The following is a 17,931-nucleotide window of genomic DNA, read 5'->3' as shown; positions in this document are numbered from 1 at the left end:
CGTGGTCACAATAGCAATAGTAAATGACCCCTGGGCTCGCAGCCCCGGGGGTGGGGCTGGGGGGTTCCGGAGCCAAGAGAGGAGGCAGCAGGCTGATCAGTACCCCGGATGGGGCTGATGGGCTCAAGGGCCTGGAGCCAGGGGAAAGCCGGCGCTGCCCACGGCAGCAAGTCCGGTTTGGGAGAAAGCCAGGGAGCCGGTAGCTCCCTAGCTCCACCCGGGCACGCAGCTGCACAGGCCTGGGTGCTCAGGGCAGTGTCAGGGGCACCAGCCTGCAGCCCCCGGGTGCTGGCACAGCACCTGGGGCTCTCAGAGGCCATCTTATCCAGCCCCTCAACAACAGGGATTCCCGCAGAATCGCACACCCTCTGCAGGGGACACCCGGGGAGGCTTTATTTGTGCCAGGCACTGTTCTAGGTCCTTCCTTCTGGCAACCTTGAGGGGTAGGAACGACTTCTCTTGGTATTTTACAGATGGAGAAACTGAGGCAGGGGACATGACTTGGCCAGGGTCCACAGGTAGTAGCGGCGGGGCTGGGGCTTGAACCCAGGGGGCCGGCAGTCCTGGCTCCTACCCACCTACTGTGACCTTCCTAAAGCTCTGGCCCCCACTGTGGGACATCCGTGCCCCGTTTCTCAGAGCGCACCCCTCAGATCTCCCTGCCCCTCCACATCTGTCCCCAAGCCTCGTGTCTACTGTCGATGAGGTTTCAGAGACACACATCACTTGATGAGCACCCAAGGCTCACCACTCGGCTCTGATTCTGGGTGTCATTGTGTGACAGGCCAGCTGGGCTGGGTCCCCCCCACCCCTCTTGACCCTGCTGAGGCTGCTCTCCCCTGCGCTCCCCGTCTGAGATGAGAAAGAACCGAGCCGGGTGCCCTGCAGACGGGGCCGCTGTGGACAGTGGTGCAGGGCGTTCATTGCAGAAATGGACCAGACAAGGATGCGAGCAGGGGCTGGTCACGGCCTGGGCCTGCATCATCCCCGGATGAGGGGCCCTCTCTCTGCCTCCCATGAAGGCACAGTATGGGCAGCTGGGCTCTGAAATAGGATGGCTTCTGGCTCCTTCCTGATGGCCCATGCTAAAGAGCCAGAGAAGGTGGCCTCCGGTCCCAGGAGGGCCACTGTGATGAGCAGAGGCTCAAGGGTGGCCGGGTCAAGAATTTGAACCCAGCTCTCCCTCGGGAGATCCAGGGGACTGGGACCCAGCCTGGAATCAGAGGCTCCCTCCCCCACCCCAGGTCAGATGTCAAGGTTGGCGCTGACATCATGGCCCCGGCCCCTTCTAGCTGGTGAGCGCCCGTGGCTGGTCCTGAGCCCAGCCTGCATTCTCAACCACAATTCCTGGTAGCTTCTGGGCATGTCCATTGATAAGACATGTCCTCCCAAGTCAGCCGAGTTAAGTCCTGAGTGTATGTGTCATTCATTCCCCAAACCGCCACGTGGACCCGTGGGTCGGGCTGCCTGGAGCTCGTCCGTCCTGCCCTGACAAAGCCTTCAGGACGGCAGCGTAGCCTCAAACGCTGTGTGTGCAGAGGTCCTTGTGGAGGAGCGAGCTCCCTGTTCCTAGGGGTGTGCAAGCAGACGCAGGGATTGAAGCACTGGGTAAGATCAGACTAGATGCCTCCTGTGGCCCGTCAAGGCCGGAGATAGGCTCTGAATTCCAGAAATCCAAGAAGAGGGCTCGAGGAGCTCCCTGAGCGACGAGGGAGGCCCAGCCTGCACCGCCTGGTCACCTGCTGCAAACATTAGGCAGGCGTCAATATCACGGCCCTTTTACAGGGCGGGGGACGGGGGCTCTGAGAGCTGCGTGCACGGGTGGAGTCTGGGCTCACGCCGCTCTCCCAGTGTCGCGAGGGGAAGGCCTAGCCTGTGTCCTTGGAGGGCTGGCGGCCTGCAGACAAGGCTGGGGCCTGGAGGAGGGCCAGGCCCTGTGCACTCAGCTCCGCGGTCAGGCTGGACCAACAGGCCCCAGATGATTACGGGGCCTATTCCTCCTGGCGACTTGAGGCCCGCGAAGAATTAGGAGAGAAATGTCAGCGTTAACCAGAGATGCCAAGTTCAGCCCCAGGGTGTGGGGGGAGACTTGGGTGCAGGGCCCAGGTCCTCTGGTCCCACCCAGGAAGCCCTACCACATGGCCCCGGGAGCCCCCAGTTCTCTGCAATTCCTCCCCGCTCAGCGGGAGAGAGGGAGCATGAGCTTGGGGTGGGGCAGACCTGTGCCTCCAGGACAAGTCCCCCAGCCTCAGCCGGCGAACGGGGGTGACCCCGGCCCATGTGGTCTTGAGACACCAGTGCTAGGCAGGGCCCCAGAGCAGGTGCACGCCACAAGTCCGCGGTCCCGCCGGGCCTGGCCCTTCCCTCCCTCTGCAGGTCAAGCATTGCTAGCAAATCTGGGGAAGCCCACAAGCCCTCCCTCTTTCCTCAGCCACAGCGCCTTCCCAAGCCCACCTCATGGCAGCCTTCAGGGCCGTGCACGTTCCCATCCAGACGCAGGCCCGTCACAGGCCCAAGGGGGTTGCGGTGTGACCACATTTGGACTTTTCTGATAACAGATCACTCCACAAAGACGATCTGTCTCCAAGGCCAGCTTCTCTAGGCTGGACCTGGTGGCCTGGGGTTCAGAGATCATGAGTGTCATGGCCCAGCTTTCTGCGAATGCGGTCATGCCCCAGGGGGCACCAGCCGGTGATGCTCCTCCCTCACTCGGTCCCTCAGAGCCCGCTGCTTTGGGCGCCCATGCTTGTTCTGACCACAGGGCCTTTGCATTTGCCATTCCAACTGCCTGGAATCCTCCAGTTTGCTCCCTCTGAGATCTCATTTGGGTCTCAGCTCAAATAGCACCTCCTCAGAGGGTCCCCGATCACCACGGCTAATGCGGCTCCCAGCCCTACCAGGTACTTTCATGTGGCTTTTAAATTTTCGGCATATTTTTCACTCTCTGATCATTTACCCGGGTGGCAGCTCACAGAGGCTGGGAGCTCCTTGGCATGTGGGGGTGTTGGGCCGCTGGGTTGTATGATGATACCCCCACCCTGAGCCTGGGCTGGCTCCCCAAAGGAAAGGGACAGAAGAAGGGGTACTGGGGCAGGGGTGAGGCCGGCAGCACAGGAAGCCCAAACATCCGGGCAAGTCCCTTCCCTGCCGTGTGTGGATGGTGGTGCCCAGCTCAGGGCTGACAGGCTTCAGCGAGAAGGAGGGCCCATACCAGCCTGGCCTGGAGCCCTCAGGGGAATGCCCTACTCCCCGCAGCCCCAAACTCCCTCCCCTTGCCCCCTCCCCCCGGCCAGACAGAGAGCTGGAGGGGATGCCAGTTGTCAGGGTGCCTTTATTGGTGAGTTAGGACGTACTGGGGGCTGCAGGGCAGGGGGGCTCAGTGGCCAGATGACAGCATGTCCAGGGCCCCCAAGGCAGAGATTTCCAAGGCACTGGAGTGGCCCTCGCCGGGCGCCAACACCGAGCGGCGGCCGGGGCCCGTCTCCCCGCTGCAGGGCTTGGCACTCGGGGCAGGCCGGAGGCGACAGACGCTCCGCGACGTGGCCGAAGGCCCGGTCAGCTCCTCTTGTGGGACGGGGAGGCTTTCTGCTGGTAGATCTGCGTGGTGAAGGGCCTGCGGACAGGGAGAGAGGCTCCGGTCAGCAGGGCTCGGGAGTGATGCCACCACCCCAGGCCTGACCCCGCCAGAGCATGGTCGGAGGGGGTGTCCGCAGGGGGGCAGGAGGCCCGGGCTCCCTCAGCACCAGCTGCCCGGCCCCCCAGGCCCCACTGGGCCTGCTCGAAGCTTCCCGCGGGCCGCTCGGGCGGTGATGGGCAGTCGGGCCCCGCTCGGCGGGCGCGCTCCTCATGTGTGACAGATGTCTACTCACTCCTCGTACAGGATGGCGACCATGTAGACGAGGGCCACAACCGCGGTCAGCAGCAGGCCGGTGGGGCTGGCGTGCCTGTGGGGAAGATGCTCTCAGGTCCCGAGCCCGGCCTTCTCTCTCGGACCAGGGCCCCCGCCGTCCGGGTCCTGACCCTCTGGCCGCTCGCTGACCGCCTATCCGGGCTGGCTCAGTCCTCAAAGGGGGGCCCACACTCCCTTTCCCATGTCCCCAGCTCCCCGGTTCAGGACACCGTGCGGATGAATCGGGAAGGAAAGGATGGCCTCTCAGAACCACCCGAGTGGCCAAGCAGATTGTTTTCTGCACAAGGAGGATGTTCCAGTGGACCTGCCCTCCACCGACAGTGTCCTCAGGCTGTTTTCTAGAAATGGGTCCAGTGCCCCGAAAGGCATGTGGAGTGTCCAGTGGGCCCTTCGTGGGCTCCCTGCTGGAAGAGCCTGGGGGCACCTGCTGTCCAGCTGGTCCCATGTTTTCTAGTCCCCTCGGATCCCCGAGGCTCCACAGGGGCTGGGCTGCGGCATCTGGATGGCCGGGAGAAGAGACAGAAACTGGTTCATGGGGACACACAGCATCCAGGAGCCTCAGGCTGGGGGCCCCAGGACATGTGTGCACCATGAGGGGACCCTCTGCCCTGTCCACGCTCCTTGGCCCAGGACCTCACACTGTCCCTTTGTTTGGGCACCCCAGCAGGGAGAGTGAAGGCCCCTCCCCTATTCTGTGGACCCTGTTCGGAATCATCCTCTGGGGGCAGCGTGGGCTGTCTGCCCCTCGCCACGGCCAGGTAGGAGATGCCAACACCAAACAGAGACCCTTCTGGGGCTGAAATGAAATCTGCCCTCCTAGAGCTTTATTCACTGACCCTGGTTTGGTTTTCTAGAGTGAGCAGAGCGTCCCCACTCACGAGTCAGGCACCCAGGAGCTGGGGAGGAGGCAGGCAGCAGGCTGGACCACCACATCTGGCGGCAGCCTGCTCAGGAGGATGGGGCCAGGGCTCTGTAGCCAGTGTTGCTAAGACTGACCCCTGGGATGCCCCCACACCGGGCCCTGGCCCGGGAGGCAAGCTGGTACCCCCTCTCCATTCCATGCACATGAAACCTCCGCCCTTTCCAAGTGCTATCCCACCCTAGCCCTTGACACGCTAACAACCCGGTGTGGAAAGGATCATCTCCTTCTGCAGATGGGGAGACCCACATGCCTGGCCCTGAGCCCGAGGTGGCATCAGGGCTGGTCCTAGGGAACCGGCTGTGCACCCTGGGGGACGGGGTGTCCCACTGAGGCTAGGGAGCTGGGAAGGTGGGACCTGGATGGAGCAGGAGGCCCCGGTGCCTCGTGCCCCCAGGAATCCTGCTGCCCGGGCCCACCAGGGCTCCAGCACACCCGGTTGCTCCGGGAAGCCGCATCCGCGGGGCCCCTGGTGGAAGACAGCGTTTTGCAGCCCAGGTAACGGCCCATCTCTGACAAGCTCTCAGCGCCGGGCCGCGTCCTGAGCCACAGAGGAGGCCCTCTCTCATCGCCGTGTGGCTGATGGCCTCCTGAGGGGGCCTCTGGGAGCCCAGGCCTCCCTAGGGTCTCATGTTTCTGAGAGCCATGGCCTGACAGCTCCGAGGCGGAGGTCACATCTCACTCTGAGCACAGAGGAGGCACCTGTATATGGGGGATGGGGAGCCAAGGGTCAGGGAGGGCTTCCTGGAGGAGGGGACACTCCAGTTGGGTTTGGAAAGACCAAATTGGGGTGGGAATGGCAGAGAACAATGGGTGTGCTGGCAGGGGTGGGGAAAGGAGGTCAGCAGGAAGAATCAAGAAGGTGCAGGGTGGACCCTGGGGAGATGCTCTGTGGGGTGGATCAATCTAGGGGCATGGAACCTTCCCCCTGGGATCACACTGCCCAAGTCCAGGCGAGGGGACTGTCTGGTCTCCAAGTGGGACTGGGGCAGGGGGAGAGATCCCGGCCAGACCCACAGATCCCCCTCTAGCTCCTTGCACTCAAAGCCCAGTGCTCTGATCTGGGCTGCCCCGAAAGGTGGGAGTTTCCAGGAAACAGCTCACTCGTGACATTCCACCATTAGAGATTCATTCCTTTATGTCCTATAACCTTCCTGGAGTCTGGGAGCACCTTCAATAAAAGCAAACACTTCCTACAGAAAAACTTCCAATGGAAGGAGCCCTAACATGCAAAATGGACAAACAGGAAGCGCTCTGGAGGGGCGCATGGCTTGAACCCCAGAGCCCACAGCGCTCCCTAGGCCGGCTCCTCGCCCGAGGTCTCTGGACAGCGTGAGCCCTAGAGGCACTGGGGGCCTACGAGCCCTCCTGTTCTAGTACACGATGGGCAGCTTACGGTCTGTAGGCCCGGAATGGTTTTTACATTTTTAAGTGGTTTAAAAAAAAAAAATGAATAGAGTATGACATGACACATGCAAAGTATATGAAATTCAAATTTCCGCATCCATGAATGATGCATTGCCGGCTCCGGCCACAGCCTCTCCTTTACCCACCATGTCACGGCTGCTCGGGAGCTGCAGACCTCCGCCTGCAGCCTGTGAGCCTCGCCTGTCTGACCCTTCGAGAGGAAGTTCGCTAACGCCCTGCTCTAGATGTGCCTCGTTTCCCGGGAGAACAAAGTCCCCAGGAACGCCTCGGCCCCACAGGTGACAGAAGGCTGCCCCCGCCTCCCCAGGCGGCATTCCGAGGGGCAGGCCCGATACTCACATGACAGCCCAGCCCAGGTAATTGGCCGTGCTGCCCCAATACATGGGGTTGTCCAGGACGTTGAATGGGAACGTGGTCACCCTTGCCTCCTTGAGGATCCCGAAGTAATCGCCTGTGGACGAGGAGAGGGAGGACTGGAGGCTCACAGCCTGGCCACACAGTTCCTGAGGGAGGCTCCCCGGTGGGGGGGGGACACCACGAGATCTGCCCTCCAGGAGGCTCCAGGCCAGCCAGGGAGCTGGTTTTACCACATCAAGGGACACGCCGGGCGCTGGGCCCACTCAAGCCACAGGCATGCAGACGCCTCAGAGGGCCTTCCCACCCACCATGTGCTCCTTTCCTCTGCCTTTGCACATGCTGTTCCCTCTGCTTGGGATGTTTGTCCCTGCTCTCCGTCCAGCCAGCAGCTTTCCTCCTTTGGCATTTCTCCCTTAGCTCACGTCACCTCCTGCAAGAGACCCTTCCACTATTGAAAGCAGGCCTGTTGGGACGCCTGGGTGGCTCAGTCGTTAAGCATCTGCCTTCGGCTCAGGTCATGGTCCCAGGGTCCTGGGATCGAGCCCCGCATCGGGCTCCCTGCTCGGCGGGAAGCCTGCTTCTCCCTCTCCCACCGCCCCTGCCCCCCCGGCTGTGTTCCCTCTCTCGCTGTCTCTGTCAAATACATAAAATCTTTTAAAAAAAAAAAAAAGAAAGAAAGCAGGCCTGCCTGCTCCCCACTATTTCTGCCCCCAGATCCTTCCTTCTCACCCAACATGTGGCCTGGGTGAGTGCCTCCCCCTGCCAACCCCCGGGGGGAAACGAGGGGGCCTGTTCTGCTCCTCCGCCCTGGACCACCCAACCCAGGAGGTCAGCCCTGGGATTACGGCCCTGGCCCCGCGACCAGCCCCGAGCAGCTGGTCACAGTGGACAGTGTGACCGTCAGACGGCCGACCCCAGACAGGCCCGTCATCCAGCCCTCCAAAACGTGGCATGGGCCCCCAGGCAGCCCGCATGGCCACGGACTCCATGCTGCTCACTGAAGGGCGCCGGCGCATCCTGCCAGCCTCCTCTCCCCAGAAATGCCTCAGAGCTTCATCCGAGGCAGAAGTAGGGCAGCCACGGGAGGGAGGAGTCCGTTGTCTGGAGACAAAGCGAGCGGGGGCCACAGGAGCCGCCGGGGGTGGGGGGCTGCGGAAGGCTTTCTTCCCAGGAGGCAGGAAAGGGGCTGTGGGCCTGGAGGCGGATGGCACAGAAACCCGCTTTGGGGCTGACTCACAGGAGGGGCGCGGCCGCCGTGCCCTACATCCAGAGCCCCACGGCCTTTGTCGGCCACTTCTCCTGCGGGGTGCTAGGCTGTGGTGCCTGGGATTTTTCTGGTTTCTTCCCACCAGCCGCCCACCCTGACTGGCTCCCCGCCACAGCCCTGACCCCCCACAGCGGCCCCTTCCCAGCTTTCTGCCCACATCTATGCCACACCTGCGGGCTGCTGGGCTACTCTCCCTGGTCTTCAGAGGACCCGAAGAGGACAGGACAGTGCCCCTCTTCCCTCCGTGGCCCTGGGCCCCCGGCTCTGCGCGACAGACACCTGATCCGCCCTCATCCCCGCCCCTCCCTCACGACCCCACCAGTGCAACCTCCTCATTGCTGGGACATCTTTCCAAGCCCTCCTATGGCCCCCACCTCCCCAGGAGTGAGGCCTCAGGCCCCTGCATGGCCTTCAGGGACATGTGTGATGTGGCCCCCACCTGACCTCCAGCCCTGGCCAGACCGGCCCACCTGCCCGCCATCCTGCCCTGGAGCTTGCTGTTTGCTCCCGGGCCCACCCCATGCCCTGTTCCCACCTGGCAGACCCAGGAGCTCCCAACGTCTCTTCCCACCTTCCCACCCGCTGCCCCTCTCTGAGCCTCGGGCATCCTAAAGCTCCGGCCTGAGCACGAGGCGTAAGCCGCCTGGGGGCCCCGCTGCTGCAGGTGGGTGACAGGCCCAGCTCAGGCCCCCGCACACGCCGCTCCCGCGTGTCTCCTCTGCCTGTGAACACGGCGCCTTCCGAGCTCCCGGCTCCCTCTGCAGCCTGCAGTACCCCAGGCCCCAAGCGACTGTGGACAGAGAGGCCCCCAGGCAGACAGGCAGGGCTCCGGGGACTGCCCTGGGCGCTGGAGGAAACCGAGGCCAGGTCTGCGAAGCTGGCTGGGGGCTGAGAGCGGGGAGGACCCAGGAGCCCCTGATCCAGCCCATCAGAGGCGTGGGCACCTCCCACGTAACCTGCCTGCTGGGCTCCTTCTGTGGGCTGCCTCCTCCTTTCTGTCCCTGTCCCCAAGACTGCCTTGCTTTTGTAGCCTCCCCCAGCTGCGCTCCTTCTTGGGCTTCCAAGTTGCTAGAAGTTGCTGATGTCATGAGGACCTGAGCCATAGGCAGTGGGGAATGCAGAGCAGGGACAGCGTCTTCCCCCCCACAACCCGATCCAGACCCGCACCGGACCCGCACCAGCCCTGCCTTGTGGCCCAAGTGCTGGCAGCCAACCGGCTGGATGAGACACAGGCGAGCCCGGCTTCCCAGGCTAACCACGGACAGGCAGAGGCCTGGAGGACAAAAGTGCCCGGAGCCTCAGACTTAGGGGCAGAGCAACGAACCAGCCGGGTCCCCCACTGCTCCCCACGAAGATGTCACAGATGGCAGGGCAGGCAGGCAGCCCCTGCTCCCGCCTGGACCCAGAGTGCATCTGCTCGTGGCCCCCCAGCCCTTGGGGTCTTACCTAGGAAGGTCCCAGTGAAGCCCAGGGCGAAGAAGCTGGAGAGCACAAACGTGCTGCCCACTCCCAGGAGCACGAGGCCCATGCGGTAGGCCGTGGGGTTATCCAGGCTCTCCATCTTGGGCTGGCTCAGCATGGCCTGTGTGAAGCTGGCGGCGGGGGGGGGGGGGGGGGGGGGTGTCAGACGATCATTGCCAGGGACAGGGGCTGCCCTACCCTCCCCCTTCCCACCCTCTGTCCCCCGGGGGACCCCCAGAACAGCCCGTCCAGGGGTCTCAAACTCAGTGTCAGCTGGGGCCGGGCCTGCGGTGCCAACGAGCGAAGTTGGCTGCCGGTGGGGTGCAGGGGACCAGGAGGCCACGGCCCTGCCTGAGGGGAGCTGCCCTGCAGTGCCAGCCCCCCAGTGCCACCAGGGAAGTGACCGCAATGAGGGGCCTGGGCCCTGCTAACGCTTTTGGTTTTCGAGAAGCCAGACATCAGGACTTGTATTTAAAATTCCCTAATGGGGTGCCTGGGTGGCTCAGTTGGTTGAGCGACTGCCTTCGGCTCAGGTCATGATCCCGGAGTCCCGGGATCGAGTCCCGCATCGGGCTCCCTGCTCGGCGAGGAGCCTGCTTCTCCCTCTGGCCCTCCCCACTCTCATGTACCCTCTCTCTCTCTTTCTCGCTCTCTCAAATAAATAAATAAATCTTAAAAAAATAAATAAATAAATAAAAATAAATAAATAAATAAAATCCCCTAATGATTAGAAACAGGCAAGAAGGACAACCACGTTAGACCTCGCGTGGCCGTGGGCCAGATCCAGCCCAGGGGCCACCAGTTTGCAAACTCAGATTCCTGTCCAGTTAGCAACCGGGACTTCACAGGAAAATGGGGGAACCAAAAGGAACAGATGCATGCCCCTGGCTGCGCCCGTGCGCCCCTGCACTTGGCATATGCTGCACGTGCTGGTGGCATCCCAGGCCCCTGGCGGATGCAGTGCCCCCCGGAAGCCTGGGGCATGCCCACCCCTTCCACGGCCTCCATGGTCCCTGCGCTGGGCTGGCCACATCCTAGGTGGCCCCTCAGAGGCTCCCTATGTCTTCCCCAACCTCCAAAATGGCCCCAGCAAGCTCCTTTTGGGGCCAAGCCATCGAAGGCCTTGTTAACCAGCAAGTGACAAAAGCAGGGTGAGCATGCTCGTGGGTTTGGAGGTTCAGGTTCTCCGAGTGGCTACCGAAGATGGGAAGGCATGCTGCTGGCGGGGGGGGGGGGCAAAGCGGCTGGGCTCGTGGTAACGCACAGGAGCATGGTCGGGCTCTGCCTCGCTAGTGGGGAGCTGGTACTGCTGGGAGGGACACGCTCAAAGGAGAGGATGTGTGTGGGAGCAAGTGTATGCGTGTACCACAAACACGCTTGCCATTTCCCCACGATCGTAACACTCAGAAGAGACATGGAGCTCTTTTGTCTCGCACAGGACAACTGCTTGCACTCACTCTGTACCAGGTTCATCTTAGCAGGGCAGCTCACTGTCTACCTACCCACCCGCACAGCCATCTGCCTGTCTAGCCTCTATCCATCCACTCTTCCATCCATCCGCCTACCCATCCATGAGTCTATCCTTTATCCATCTATCACCCATCCATTAGCCTATCTTCTGTCCACCCATCCACCCATCCCTCCACCATCTCCCCCCTCCCCATCCATGAGTCTATCCTCCATCCATCCTTCCATCCATCCATCCATCCACCCATCCTTCCATCATCCATCCATCCATCAGTCTATCCTCTATCTATCCATGCATCCATCCATCCACCCATCCATCTATCCTCTGTCCATCTATCCATCCATCCACCTACCCACCCATTAGTCTATCCCCTATGTATCCATCACTCATCATTCCATCCATCAACCTATCAATCTACCCACCTACCCATGCATCCATCCACCCATCCATCTATCCTCTGTCCATCTATCCATCCCTCCATACACCTACCCACCCATTAGTCTATCCCCTATGTATCCATCCTTCCACTCATTATTCCATCCATCAACCTATCAGTCTATCCACCTACCCGTCCATCCATGCATCCATCCACTCATGTATCCATCCATCAGCTGTCCTATATCCATCCATCCATCACAAAGTACCTCTATTTGCAAGGCTCTTTCAAGCAGAACAAATTCACCATCCTCACTCATTCATTCCATTGGCAAATTCAAATTGTTGTAAAGCTATCCTAATATTGAGCTAAAAACCACCTCCCCGGAACGTTCTTCTCCAACTACTTTTAGCTCTGGGACAACAGAGGCTGCTTCTCCTTCCCTCAAGTATCTCCCCGGCATCTGGCACACACCAGACAGGATGGGTTATAGTACATATTCATCAACTGGAGGAAAAGCAGCGCCCCCCCCATCCACTGCCTTACCCTCGGCCTGTGGGCAGAGGCCAGCACGGTGACCTGTCCAGCAGTAGCACATGTCAAGGTACACCCAGCCCCCGGTCAGGCTGCCCACGCCCCCAGCTCTCCGCCCACCACTGACCTCCTTCAGCCTTCCTGCGGCCCGGGCTCAGGGCCACCCTGCAGATCCAGGCTGAGCTGCTGGGATGGGCTCAGGGTCATGCACACCCTGCCGTTGTACCTGCCCACACCCACACCCATGCCCCACCCCTCTATGCCCTCACCTGACTTTCTGGTAAACCACCGGCCCTCACGCACGGGGCAGCCCCGTGACCCAGGCACACCTTCAACCCTGCAGACCCAGCAGCTCAGGCCCCAGAGCAGGCGGCTTCAGCACTCGGCCGGGGCACCCTCCCCGCCCCTACTGTCTGTAGTAGGGTGCAGGCCCTGGCAAGGCCGGCTGCCCCACCCAGAGCGGGGCTCACCTGCAGGCCCCTGGCTCCTTGGCAACCGCGGCACAAGGGACCACCCAGCAGAGAGAGAACGTGTATAGGGGGTGGGCGGGGGTGATGCTCGGGCCTCCGTGCTCTTGTGCACTGGGGAACCCACCCCCTGCCTGGCTCTTGGGCTCTACCTCCCTCCACATAGCTCTGGGACCTGCTCCTCCCTGCCTGGGCCGACCCCTGGCCCCCAAATCTAGGGAAATGAGGCACGGTGGGCACCCTCTGGCCAGCACAGCATACCCACCTGCCTCGAGTGCTCTGGGGGGCCCCTCAGGTTGGCCCACTGAAAGGGCTCCTGGCAGAAGAGCAGCATGGATGTTCAAACAGACATGGGTGCCCGGAGCCTTGGTTTCTGCCTCTGTGTGACAGGGACGGTAGCCCACGTGGCCCTGTGCGGAGCCGTGGCCAATGGCTGTGCCCACTCCGGTAAGCACGGAACACGTCAGGCTCTGCCTGTGGGGCCTGCGCATAGCGGGAAGGACAGAGGTGTGCAGGCAGGGTGACACCGTGTGGTGGAGCACCGGGCACAACACGACGGCCACACAGGGCGGGGGCCCAGAAGGCCACCGCCAGGCTTAAGCTGGGATCTGATGAAGACATTCCCCAGGAGAAGGGGCTGGGCAGGGAGAGCATTCCAGAAAGAGGAAGAGCCCCGGCAGAGGCTGGGGACAGAGCCCAGCACAGGAGCCCGGGGCGCAAGCAGCCTGCGGCAGAGCCCTCACCCTGGGGCCGTTTGGCCCCGTGCGTGTACGTGTGCATGTGTGCGTGTGTGCACACGTGCATGCACACTGGGTGGGAAGTCACTGCTGCGGGGGCGCAGAGCGGGAGAGCGTCCAGCGCCCGGGGCTGGGGCGCTGAGCCCAGCCACAGCCCCCACGGGACCAGATCCGGGGTCAGAGAGCAGCCGGCCTCGGTGGCACGCTCCTCTGCCAGAATTCTCTCCCATCACCCAAGAAGCACGCAAGTCGCCCGACCCTGAGTGCGCACAGCATGGCGGCAGATGAAAATGGGAAAGGTCTCGCTCTGACCTCTGGCGTGCAGGAAGCAGCTTCCCAGGGGGACAGGCTTGCAGTGAAAGCCATCTGGTGGGAAGCAGATGGAGATTCCTTAGAAAGGGTGGATCTAGGGACAGTGATGGCGAGGAGAAGGCCCTGAAGTGTGGGGGACGGCCCCAGACTCGACCCGGGCCTCCATCCACCTGTGGCTCCTTTTCTATGCCTTCGCCAATGGGAAGAGAGGAAGGGAGAGGCCGAGGGGAAGCACTTTCCCACCGGCCACAAAGCCCGATGGGGCTGCTGTCTGGGGTCAGCAGAGAAGGCAGGCCAGGCCCTTCCCGGGGGTTCTGTTCCGACGCCCTGTGCACCGCCTGGCCCCACAGGCGTCAGGGTTCCTGGAATGGCAGGGCCCGGCCCCAATCAGGTGATCTGTGGTGTTCTAGCTCCTCCATTAAGCCAGGAAGGCACAGTCCATTCCCCACGGAAAATTAATGGAGGGATGAGTGGCTCTGTGAGCCACGCTCCCCATAATAGAATGAAGTAATAGGAGGCAATTTCCTTTGGAAAGATTCCGCACTGGGGGTGGGCGTGGAGAGACTCATCCATTTGTCTCGAGTTCTATTTTTAAAACTGGGATTGAGCTTCCGGTCACCAGTGTGACTTGAGGCTGTCTGCGCTCTGCTCCCCTGAAATCCGGGAACCCAGGGTGGAGGGGAGGAGAGGATGTTACAGCCACACCTGAGCCAGGCACCCGGCTCAGCCACGCGTGGTGCCCACAGCCCCACGTGGCACCCACAGCCCCACGACAGGCCTGTTCCCGTGTCTGTCTGCAACGGACCGGCACTGATAAACCTCAGTCCTTCAAAGGCGTCCTCACCAGGTCATCCAGGCGAAACTGAGCAGCAATTCACTTGAGATTCTACCTCTCAGGCTTAGGTTAGCTCACGCCTCATGGTTCAACCCAACTAGGCAAAACTATCCATGAACATGGGCCTCCAGTGGGCTGACTTATTTTTTCCTAATCCATATTAAAATAGACCTATATGTCCTAAAACGGAACAAAACAAAAATATTCACCTATGTAACCTCCTACAAAATCGTCACCCAGTGAGAATTTAGGGCTAGGATGCTGTACATTGAATGAACGCATCACCTTTTCAAAGTGTTTCCAAAACCCATCACAGCCAAGAGAGGGTCCGTCCCTTCCCCAAGGCAAAGCCCTGATGCCCGCAGGACCTGCAGAGTTAAGGCTGACCCCACCCGTGCTTCCTGCTCCCTCCGCCTGGATCTCCCTCCCACTGTGGGGCAGGCAGACCTCTGTGGGGCTCCAGAGCCCAGGCCCGCAGAATCCCTCCCCCTGGGTGTGGGCTGCCCTGCAAACACAGGTGAGGGCATTTCCAGATGTAATTACAGCTCATCGAAAAGGAGATTTACGGTGGTCAGGTGGGGATGGACTGGAGGAACCTTTCAAAGAGGGTCTGGGGGCCAGAGAGAAGTCAGAGAGCCTTTCTCCCGCTGGCCTAGAAGCCGAGCCCCACGCTGCGGGGAGGACCACATGCCTCGGAGGGCTGCAGACACTGGGAGCGAAGGGCGTACAGCGACGAGGATCAGAGTCCTCCCACATTCCTCGAGCCTGGGGGAGCCCACCCCCACCCCGTTTTCCGGCCGGGCTCTCACCGCCCCTTCCGACAGCCCTCCTCGGCAGTGATCCGCCCAGTTTGCTGGCTCCTTGGTGCGGCCACTGGCCCATCAAGGCCTGTCCTGACCTCACCCTGTGACAGTCCCCGCGGGGCCCTGGATGCAGCAATGACTGGCACACAGATGACACCGCGACAGAGAGCCACACGTGCGGACGCCCCAGCCATGTGGCGGGTCCACGCACGGAGGGCGCCTGCGCCCAGGCAACTAGTACCCGGAGGGGCAGAAGGTTTGCCCCCCTCGCTGCGGCCACAGCCCCGTTTCTGCTGAAGGTGTACCCCAGCCTGAGCGCGGAGGCCGCCTGCTCCTGTGTGCCCGCCCCCATACCTGCATGCCCCCCGTTTCCACACGACCCCGGGCACTGCCGCAGTGAGCTGGAACACAGCTCCACCGAGTGACGGACCGATGCAGCAGAGGCTCCCCAGTGCCCTGTGCATCTCTGTACATCTGTCCTGAGGCCGCTGTCCCCCCGACAGGAAGATGGGGGGCGGGGCTCTGCCTGGCTGTCCACGCTGTGCCATGCTGGCTCCAGGCCACCAGGCTCCCCCCACCCACCCCGGGAGCCTGGCTCTGCAGCGGATGCAGCGATCAGGGAGGGGGTTTCAACAGATGCTCTCCCCTCCCCGGGGGCCCCTCAGGCCTCCCTCTCCGTGCTCCACAGCCAGAGCAAACACGTATGTGCTGACGGCCTCCGGATAAGGAGCCTACGCATCCTGTTGGCGGCCCCCCGACCACCTCTGGTTGCCTGGCTGGTGCAGACGAGCTGACACGGACGCCTGTCCCTGTCCCTTCCCCTTTTTACCGGCCGCGACCGCAGGCCCCTGTCTTCATGCCTGGCAGCCCCGCTGCCCAGCGCTCTCCTGACACCCCTGCCCAGGGCTTGAACAGGCACATGATCTGCGCTCCATTCAGTTGTCTGCACGGCCCACCACCCCAACTGCTGCCCCCCACCCACCACGGAAGTTGTGGCTTACAGAGAGAGAACAGACACACTGGGAATGTCCAGAACAGGCAAATCCATAGGGACAGAAAGCAAATTCGGATTTTCCAGTGCCCAGGGATGGGGACGGGGGCAGCATGTGCTTAATGGATACAGGGTTTTCGTCTGGGGTAAAAAAGTTCTGGAATTAGACACAAGGGGCTGCACAACATTACAAATGTTCTAAATGTCACTGACCCATTTTAGAGAAATGGCTAAATGGTGAATTTCCTGTTATGTATATTTTACCACAAAAGAAAAAGAAAACACACCTCTAGGAATCAAATGAAGGCATGTATGAGAAAGGCTGCTCGGGGGAAATATGAGGCGGGGGGAGGAGGCAGAAGACTACAGGCAGTAGGTCTTGCCAGTTGGTCTGGCAAGACTGGTCTTGCCAGGATTCTCACAAGCCCTTCTAGAAGCCGCACCCACCCACCCTCACTGCTGCGGGAAGACAGAGACACCCTCTGTCTTCCCGCAGCAGAGGGAAGGACAAGTGGGAGAAGGCCGGGGGCGGAGGGAAAGTGCCTGCTGATCAGGAAGGTGAGCAGAGAAAACAGTCCTGCCTGCGAGCAATCTTCCCTCTGGCCCCAGAAACTTCCTGGGGTGGCTGGTCCAACCCGGAGAAAAGTCATGGGCCGGAAGGCAGACACCAGGCCAGGTCAACACCAACAGCAGCAAGCCGGGGAGGAGGAAGAGCAGAGGAGCTACCAGCTATAAGAGGCTGGACATGGGGGTCTTCTTCCCAGCTCTCCCCAGGCCCCGGATGCAAGAATGAGCCAGGGAACTCCCCCGTCAGGGGACCAGGGACCCGGGGCCCTCTGGCGTTTTGCCTCCTGCCGGCATCCTGTGCAGGAGAAGTGCCTAATCCAGGCAGAGGGGCCCCTCCTTTACCCACTTGCTACTGGCCCCCGAGGGGAGCATGGAGGTCTGACCATGTCACCGCCCCATCCAGGTTGCTATAAAATGTCGCCCGAGGCAGGGCCGCGTCTGCTCAGCCCGGGATCCCCTGCATGGCCACACGCTTGGTGAGGAGCTGGTCAGTGAGGATGGACGACCCCTCCTGGGAGAGGACCAGGGACCCCTGCTCCATTTCAGGCAGGAGACCAAGAGAGCCCAAGTGACCTGCTCCAGGCCCGCCCATCGGGAGCAGAGCTGAGGCTGCCCAGGGCACCTGCCCCTTCCCCAGGCTGCTCTGACTCACACTCCCTCCCAGGGTCCTGGACGGCATCCACCAGGGGGACCTGGATATCCGAAGGCAGCAATGGGACTTTCCTTTCATGGAGACTAGGGGCCAGCAAACCACAGCCTGTGGCCAAATCTGGCCCTGCCGACTGTTCTAGTAAATTCCGTTTTATTGGAATTGAGGCACGTGCATTTCTTTACGCGCTGACATGCTGTCTCTGGGAGCCACAACAGAGATTATGTGGCCCTCAGAGTCAAAAATACTTACTATCCGGCCCTTACAGAAAAGGTTTACTGACAGAAAAGGTTTTACTGACCCGATATGGAAGATCATAAAATTATGCATCTAGATGAGCTAGGAGGGACCTCAGTCACCAACTAGCCCAGGGGTTGACAAACTATTTCTCCAAAGGCCAGAAAATAAATATTTTCAGCTTTGAAGGCTGAGAGGCAAAACCTGGGATATCATGTAGAGGCTCACAGAACCATTTAAAACGTAACCATTTGTACAACTCAATGATGACAAACAAACAACCTGATGAAAAATGAGCAAAGGACTTGAACAGACATTTCTCAAAGGAAGATAGACAGATGGCCAATAAGCACATGAGAAGAAGTGCTCAGGGGAACGCAAATCAAAACAGTTCACACCCTTGAGGACGGCCATTATCAAAAAATAATAACATGAGCCTGGGTGGCTCAGTTGGTTGAGGATCTGACTCTTGATTTCGGCTCAGGTCATGAACTCAGGGCCGTGGGATGGAGCCCCTTGTCGAGCCCCTCATCGAGCTCCGTGCTGAGCGTGGAGCCGGCTTGGGATTCTCTCTCTCCTTCTCCCTCTGCCCCTCCCCCGCCCTCCAAAAAAA

The 17,931-nt window shown here is 61.1% G+C and overlaps 1 protein-coding gene across 4 annotated transcripts in view; it reads right to left on the bottom strand.

The window, feature by feature from the left end:
- Positions 1 to 3,311: 3,311 nt before the first annotated feature.
- PEMT (phosphatidylethanolamine N-methyltransferase) overlaps positions 3,312 to 17,931 on the bottom strand; it is a 100,279-nt gene continuing 85,659 nt past the window's right edge. For all 4 annotated transcript variants that reach the window (XM_064583258.1, XM_064583259.1, XM_045889712.3 and 1 more), the window contains 4 exons: positions 9,328 to 9,473; positions 6,597 to 6,708; positions 3,870 to 3,944; positions 3,312 to 3,613 (listed from right to left, as the gene is read on the bottom strand). In XM_064583258.1, coding sequence (XP_064439328.1) covers positions 3,556 to 3,613; positions 3,870 to 3,944; positions 6,597 to 6,708; positions 9,328 to 9,473 — 391 coding nt within the window. In that variant the 3' untranslated portion in view covers positions 3,312 to 3,555. The remainder of the gene's footprint in view (positions 3,614 to 3,869; positions 3,945 to 6,596; positions 6,709 to 9,327; positions 9,474 to 17,931) is intronic.

This window comes from Mirounga angustirostris, unplaced genomic scaffold, assembly GCF_029215605.1.
Source record: "Mirounga angustirostris isolate CCGP_5_RB_7025 unplaced genomic scaffold, mMirAng1.0.hap1 SCAF_17, whole genome shotgun sequence".
NCBI lineage: Eukaryota > Metazoa > Chordata > Mammalia > Carnivora > Phocidae > Mirounga > Mirounga angustirostris.
The sequence above is the reverse complement of the archived record's forward strand: the minus strand, read 5'-3'. Positions and strand labels throughout refer to the sequence as shown.